Raw genomic sequence first — 8,182 nt, forward strand, 5'->3', positions numbered from 1 at the left:
TTTGTGGAACACAATATGGATAAGATCTTGGAGAAGCTCATGGCTCTGCAATATAGGTAACATCTTGAAGAAGAACAACAGGAATTGAGAGACCTGGTGACCAGTGACGGACATTAGACCAACTTTAAAATTTGAAGCATTTTGTTCACACCAACCAAAACAACTACCATCTTCATCTCATGTGGCCTCCCTGGTGCCAGCTGGATGCTCAAGGCAAAAGCTGACAGAATAACAATTCTCTCCCTTAGATAACAAGACTGTGTTGTGATTCTCTTCCCCCTCCTTCAAGGCCACCCGCGTGTCGACTGAAGATTGTTGACTTTTGCTTAACCGGGTGAAAGGACACTTTCTCTCGACTGAACACGGAACACACACACACAAGCATGTACACTGACACAGACCTACACTCACCCCCTCTAAAGCTTATGTCTTCCATGTTGCGAGATGTGATGATTCATGTGCTGAGGTGTTTTTTTCTGTTCTCAAACAGAGCTCCCCATTGGAGCTCAGTCTGGGGGGAGTTCTTTTTTCTCATGTTGTGCATTTTCCATTGTTATACCTCTCTGACCCGTCTTCCCCATGTGATGTTTGTGTAATGTATGTATGGTCGGAAGGGTAAGATGGCACTGGCAAAGGTCGGCAGCTTTAACCCAATTTCCTTCGGGGTCAACCTTCAGGATCAATGAAGTTTTATTGATTGAATGATTCCTGTGGCATTTCATGAATAACAAGCTTCATCTTGCCACAGTGTGACCAGTCAAAAGCTCAATTTCTGTTCCAGAATTTCAGTAAACTGTAAATAACACTTTTCACTTAACTGGTCTGAAGAGAAAAACAAGTGTGCTCCACTTATAAAGGGTGTAAAGCAACAAAGACTAATTATTAAAGAGCATGGGCAGAAGCTGAGTTTATTCAAATTTTTATTAAGCCATCAAAAGCCCAACTTAACATAACACAAGTTGATTAATATACAGCATAAGATGATTTATCATGCAAGTGCATTTTAGTAAGGCTGTATATGCATTTGAATCAAAGGGAAACCACCCTAGAATTTAATCTAATCCTTTATTCAGTTAGGTTCTGTTGCAAAGTAAATAAAAACACTTAATCATTTATTGGCCACCCCTGAGACGCAGGACAAGGTGGAGGGTGGACTCCTTCTGGATGTTGTAGTCAGAGAGGGTGCGGCCATCTTCTAGCTGCTTGCCGGCAAAGATCAGCCTCTGCTGGTCAGGGGGAATGCCTTCCTTATCCTGGATTTTGGCCTTCACGTTTTCAATGGTGTCACTTGGCTCAACCTCCAGGGTGATGGTCTTGCCAGTGAGGGTCTTCACGAAGATCTGCATGCCACCCCTGAGACGCAGGACAAGGTGGAGGGTGGACTCCTTCTGGATGTTGTAGTCAGAGAGGGTGCGGCCATCTTCTAGCTGCTTGCCGGCAAAGATCAGCCTCTGCTGGTCGGGGGGAATGCCTTCCTTGTCCTGGATTTTGGCCTTCACGTTTTCAATGGTGTCACTTGGCTCAACCTCCAGGGTGATGGTCTTGCCAGTGAGGGTCTTCACGAAGATCTGCATGCCACCCCTGAGACGCAGGACAAGGTGGAGGGTGGACTCCTTCTGGATGTTGTAGTCAGAGAGGGTGCGGCCATCTTCCAGCTGCTTGCCAGCAAAGATCAGCCTCTGCTGGTCGGGGGGAATGCCCTCCTTATCCTGGATTTTGGCCTTGACATTCTCAATGGTGTCACTGGGCTCAACCTCGAGAGTGATGGTCTTACCAGTTAGGGTTTTCACAAAGATCTGCATGTTTTCTCCTGTGAAAAAGATTCCATATTACCAATAATAAAACATAAGGCGCACACACACACACACACAGATATTTGATCAGCATGCTGTGCAATAGTACTGTATTTGTAAAATGCTGGGCAATTATTTCTTCCTTGTAGAAACGCACACCAAAATTGGCTTATGCATACGTTTTCTTTATATACTATCAGTCGGTCTACTAGTTATCCTTCCAGCAGGCGCGATAAACAGGACTGAGTCATACACCAGTTTTATAACATACTGGTAGGAAACCGGTGTTTCGCGTACCAGCGCCATTTTAACATAAGCGATTGTTGTTTGCCTCCTTTTTGTCCAGCTGACGTTACAACCTAATGGACGGTAGCCATTTTTATTAGTTAACGTTAGCGTTTTTACGGCATAGTTCATAGAAAGCATCTTGCTTCCAACGTAACATAACGACAGTATTCGTTTTAGAATTGGTATATCAGGTGCTTTTAAACAAGTTACATCTTTACAGTCACTCTTTATATAGCTGTTGGGTCGCACATTAAAAAATAACTAAATGAAGAACATTTAAAATGTGTTTCACAGATCAGCGGAAAAGCAGTTGATGTCAGAAATCTAACAAAAACCGCTTTTAAAAAAACCGCATAGTCATACTTACAGCTTGAGTTCACTTACGTTTCCTTGCTCTCACAGATACACAGACACCACCCTCTAACTGCAGTTGCCAAGGGAAACAGGACTTTTTATACTGGAGAAGCGTCATCGACTGATATTCATCCGCAAATAAAACTAGATCCATGTTCTAGCAGTTTTTATTGTATTAGTATTGTCCAGTGTTTTCTTTTGATAGGGAAAATTTACATTACATTAAACGGACTTTTGTATGTTTGCTTGTTTCAAACTGTAGTAAATGAATCTATTTTTCTGCCCCAATAAAGTGAATAAAATGAATGGCCCTAAAAATAATTCACAACTTTATTGTTTTTGTTATGTTTATCCCGTGTTAATCTTACACTATGTATAGCTATAGCTGCCCTGCCTCAGTGGTCATAATAATAATATGTAGCATGATTAATACAACTACTGCACATGTGCATTTAAAATGATAAACCTAGGTGAACCACATGAATTGATGTATGATTATGCTATGATTAATATCAATTATATATCACCAAACAATAGTCCCCTCAAAGTCCTTTAAGACCCTACAGAGAGAAAATCCCAACAACCAGACGACCCCAGAACCAGGCTCAGAGAGGGGCAGCCATGTACTGCGACCGGTTGGGGGGTTACAGTAGGGAGGCAGGACAAAAGCTGTGACAAAAATAATTAAGCATTAAATGCAGAGTGCTATATAAACACCGAGTGAAGAGAGGTGAATGAAGAAGAAATGCTCAGTGCATCATGGGAAACTTTCAGCAGCCTGGGCCTGCAGCTTAGGTTCTCCTGATCCTGTCCTACTTTTTAATTTATATATAAACAACATTTGTGATGTGTCAAAAATGTTACATTTTGTTTTGTTTGCAGATGACACAATCTTTTTATTATTCTGGAGAAAACTTGAAAAAATTGGCTAAAGTTGAGGTTATTGAAATGAAAAAAAAAACTAAAAAGAAATGGTTTGATGTAAATAAATTATGGCTGAACTCCGTTTTCTGGGTGTAATAGTGGAACACAAGTTAACATGGAAATCTCATATTGAACATGTTGAAAAAAGATCGCCAAAACAATTTACATCCTGCGCAATGTAAGATATATATTAGATTACAAGGCAATGCAAATATTATATATTTTTTATATTTTTACCATGAGTTATTGTGTTGAAGTGTGAGGGGATATGTATGTGACTAATATAAAAACATTAACCCCTTTAAAATATGCTTTAGTTCACATTTTAATCCAGTAAGTCAGTAATCAACATATAAACATCATCTGTGCAAAGATTTATCCTTCTGAAGTGAAACAGTGAAAAATGACTGCACTTTTAATAAATACATATTCTGGCATTCCGTACTTTGTCCAATTTTGAAAAACTTTGGACACCATATGTGCCATGCAGCAGAATTGATCACCAGCTGCCTTTTATTATCACACTAAACCTTAAAGAAGACTAAATCCTGCATCGGAGTAAGTAGTTCAGATCTCTCCCATATGTTTCATCAGATATTAATAAGTATCAGAAGCGTGCCATCTAGTCTAACCTCCCTGGTACCTGTCCTAGCCTGTGCAACATGGGCTTCCTCCCATCTGTAGGGTTGCAGCGATAACTAGTGCCTGCTCCACCTTTACATAATATCACCCCTTATCATAAAACTGAGTGACTTCATGTCTGATTTTTGCAAACATAAACTGAGCACAAAAGGTGAGACAGTTTGTGTTTGGTCTTTTTTTTTTTTTGTTGCAACTATGCTTCTTGGCAATAAATCTTATACTGCTGGAAACCCTGTTTATGAAATGGTGTATGTGGGTTGTGGCCATGAGAAGTAGGGGCCTCAGTAACATGTGGAAGCACCTTACACAGCCACAACAGCCTGGCACCTCCTCCTCATGCTGCTCACCAGCTTGGTCACACACCAAGCTGGTGACCAGCCCTAACCCTAACCCTCTTTCTGTCACTATATTTTACTCAAAGCTTTGTGGAAAATGCTTCACCTGTAAAAGTTTCAAAGTCACCGGTGACATTTTTTCACCAGCAGAACGTTCAACAGCTTCATCAGAATGAACCACAGTTGATGACATCACGAGAGTCAGAACACAGAACTACTAAAAAAAATCTATGACGTTCATCTCTGCATCATTTAATTTGGATGTAGTTGGTGGAGAAATATCAGTAAACAGTTCGCAGCGTTCACACAGCAATCAGTAGCGATTAGTCCACATTTGCTTCGTGTGTTTAAACAGTTTGCTAAAGAGATTTCAAATCTTTTTCAACGACATTCTAAAAGTTTGAAACCAGTCAGCTAATGTTTGACAGCTGTACCGACCAGATTCCTCCAGCCTATTGTAGCAGACTGTTTTCATCCTAAATAAATGGAGAGAGGAGACGGACCACAAAACGGTATGTTGTGCAGGTTATTGAATGAAGAAAACCTCCGTGTTCTGGGTCAAGTTATTAATCAGCTGCCACAACGTGATATTGAGGAGGACAATCTTCAGAATGACGAGGAAGAGGCTAATGACGATGATGAGGAAGATGAGGAGGTGGTTGATGTTCCAGTAGGAGGCATTGAAAGAAATCCACCTCAGGAAATAGAAGGACCCTGGTACAATAATGGAGCAGGAGACTTTGAATTAAACCAGCTGAGCAAGCAGAAGATCTGATAATTGAGGAAATGAGGTGGTTCTGGGAAGATGAGGAGTCTGAGAGTGACACTGTCCCTGAAAATGGTCCTGATAGTGACACGGATAACAGTGACAGTGATGATGACGGAGACAATGGCCAGGATGCTCCTGTGTTATTGCCTCCCAACCCAGTACCAGGAGGTTCAAGGAGGAGACCAAGGGAGGAGGAGGATGAAGAAGAAGATGGGAGAGCTAGAAAACAATTTAAACACTGAACTTTGAGCTGAGCTGAAAACTCAGTGTTGCACCCATCTTCTAAAGCTACATAATGTAATTATAATATATATATATACATATATATAATATATATATATATAATATACATTGTGTTTCTTTCTACAGAAGAGCTTGCATCCAATAAAAGCAGCAGGAACAAACCCAGGAAACAAATAAGAAGAAAAAAGTGAAAAACTGCAAAGCAGAAAATTAGGAAAACAGAGACTTAAAGAAAGGAAGATAAATAACAGAAAGAAAAGAAGAAAATGTCATGGCTGTGTGAAGGCAGGCAGGAATGGTGGACCCAAGAGCAGGACTCACGGAGACAAATGTGAAGTCAAAACACCCGGCTTTATTGGGAGATTGGAGACTGAATAGAAAACTAACTAAAGTGGGAAAGCAACAGGCAGGAAAACGGGCAAACAGAACACAGATTAGAATAAGGGACGACGTGAAAACGAGCAGGGGAAGACAAAGACGCTAAATACAAGAGGTGAACAGGACTGAAAGGAAACAGCTGGGAGACACTTCTGACAGTGATTACACAGACGAGACAGGGAGAGCACAAAACTGAACACACGGACATAAGATGCAGACCAAAATAAAACAGGAAATGCACAGAGTGGACTCAGAGACACAGTAACAGACAGAGTACAGAGGGAACACAGAACCAAAATCATAAAAACCAAAAAGTCTAAACCCGAACACATAATCAGAATGAACTAGAACACAAGATCATAATAATAATAAACATAAAACACTGGGTCAAATGACCCAGGATCATGACAGAAAAATAAAAGATGAGAGAAGAAATTCATGACCAGATAGGCAGCAAATGAGTCAGGTCATGCAGCAAATTGTCAGACATCACCTCCAGATCCAGATGACCGTGTGTCAGCATCGTCTACATCAGCATCAGCTGGATACTGGAAGCGAAAATGAAAGGATGATGAAGACGAAGATGGGAAAGACAGAAAACAATTCAAACGCTGAATTTTGCTGATGGACAATCATCATTACACCCTACCTTTCAAGGCCAGTGTCCAACATGTAAAATCCTCAGAGACTGAATCTCGGCTGGCCCCTCTGACCCACTGACTTCCTGCCACCAGGGACCTGTTTACCGGACTGCCACAGTGGTGCCACAAGTGGAATGCAACATGAGTGTTTCATACCACTGGTACCTTGTTAGATGGTGATGATTGTGGTCTTACTGGTTGCAGTCATGGAGTGACAGATTAGGAATGCAGGGTTGGGGCTTTCCTATCATCATTATGCTAATGTGATTAATATGGTTTGTCTGTCTTCCTGCCCTTAACCCTGATTGGTCCTGCCAGATAGCTGCCCCACCCTGAGCATGGTTCTGTGGAAGTTTCTTCCTGTTTAAAGCCAGGTTTTCCTTCCTACTCTCACCAAATGCTGGTGATGATTGTGGTTTTACTGGTCGCAGTCATGGAGGGAGTGGTCTTATTGGTTGGCTCCTACATTAGGGAGGTGGGGTTGGGGCCTCCCTATCACCATTATGCTATCATACTTAAACAATAAATAGCATTTACAACACCATCATCTTCAGATAGAAAAACACATATTGGAACGCTATCAGTTGTGGATTGGCCTCCCCACAGCCTGGACATCAACATTAGTGAATAGTGGGGATCATCTTGACAGAGAAGGGAACAAAAGGCAGCCAGCATCCAAAGAAGAGATTTGAATGTCCTTCAAGAAGCCGAACGAATGAAAGTATTCCTGAAGAATACTTTTGTTGTAATTAAAAAAAATAAAATAAAATAAAGCAAAGGTAGTTGTCAGTTTGGGTGTTGCAGTCCTTTAATAATCAAAGAAAAAAGTTGTAAATCCACAATTTAAAAAAAATGTTTTTATTATAAATAATCCTGGTGTGGATTAGTTACTTACACATCAAACCAATGTTTTACAGGCAGAACATTGCTCATCTGAGTTTTTACAAACCCAGAGTGAAATTCAGACAAGTTCAGCTTTCGTCACCTGATCAGTACGCCACTGAAGCAGACGATTCACCATGAGAAATTGGCATTTCTTGCTCCAACTGTCCACAATATGAAAGTCACAGGAAAAACAGAGACATGTCTTTTTTTTGTTTGTTTATTTTTTAGCCCACTGTGGGGTCACTTAACATCCCCGTGTTTGAACAGTACACTTCTATTCTGCTTTTACAGCAATCGTTGATGTGCAGGGAAACATCAAGGTTAGCAAGCTCACAGCGCAAGTTTTCTTTCTCTGGTCCACATGCGTAATATTTATGTTTTTGTCCATCGAGCCACTCCATAGAGCTTCACCACAAGTAACATTCAATTGCAGCAGAGAATGCAGCAAAGCCTCCACATCCCAGAACATCTGAACACCAACTGCAAAACAGAAAAATAAACACGTGGACAAGATGCATAAATTTGCTGTAATGCAAACTATTAGTTAATAAAGTAAGTTACATACCAGGAAAGCCAATAGCTCCTCCACTCACACAACCACTGTACACATCATTCTTCCAGTCAGATTTGCCTCTGTGCTGTAAATAAAAAACAGGTACAAAAAGACAGTTATTTACACAGTGGATAGTAAATCTGTACTTGAGTAGATGTACTATGTTAAATTCCAGCTATGTTCCTATCCATAGATAGAACCTCTGGGCATGCCCCAGCACCGCACACAGAAAGTGTTTTGTTTTTCATCTGCATGGCAGGAGGTAGTAACAGCAGATAATAAATTAATGTTGGGGAGAGCATTCATTAATCAGCATATATCTGTAACAGTATCCTCATATAAATTACCATCACTTTGTTTAGCACATTCTAACGATT

General features: G+C 40.7%; 1 protein-coding gene across 2 annotated transcripts; it reads right to left on the minus strand.

Moving 5' to 3' along the window:
• Window positions 1–903: 903 nt before the first annotated feature.
• Window positions 904–2,566, minus strand: LOC308386949 (polyubiquitin-B). Of its 2 annotated transcripts, none has more exons than XM_080866786.1 (2): window positions 2,466–2,566; window positions 904–1,810 (listed from the first exon to the last, which is right to left on the minus strand). In XM_080866786.1, exons 1-2 carry the CDS (start codon window positions 2,551–2,553, stop codon window positions 1,113–1,115), a joined length of 786 nt encoding a protein of 261 aa, XP_080722912.1. In that variant the 5' UTR covers window positions 2,554–2,566; the 3' UTR covers window positions 904–1,112. The 2 variants fall into 2 exon arrangements, with proteins under 2 accessions (XP_080722912.1, XP_080722913.1); XM_080866787.1 differs by having other exon boundaries at window positions 2,449–2,517.
• Window positions 2,567–8,182: the final 5,616 nt, after the last annotated feature.

The sequence above is a fragment of the Rhamphochromis sp. 'chilingali' genome (assembly GCF_963969265.1).
Source record: "Rhamphochromis sp. 'chilingali' genome assembly, chromosome: 19".
In the NCBI taxonomy this organism is placed as follows: domain Eukaryota; kingdom Metazoa; phylum Chordata; class Actinopteri; order Cichliformes; family Cichlidae; genus Rhamphochromis; species Rhamphochromis sp. 'chilingali'.

Coding starts and splice junctions, on each gene's coding strand:
- LOC308386949 (XM_080866786.1), bottom strand. CDS start 2,553: ATGACGCTTCTCCAGTATAAAAAGTCCTGTTTCCCTTGGCAACTGCAG. Junction 1,811..2,465: donor ATCTGTGAGAGCAAGGAAAC/GTAAGTGAACTC, acceptor TCTTTTTCACAG/GAGAAAACATGCAGATCTTT.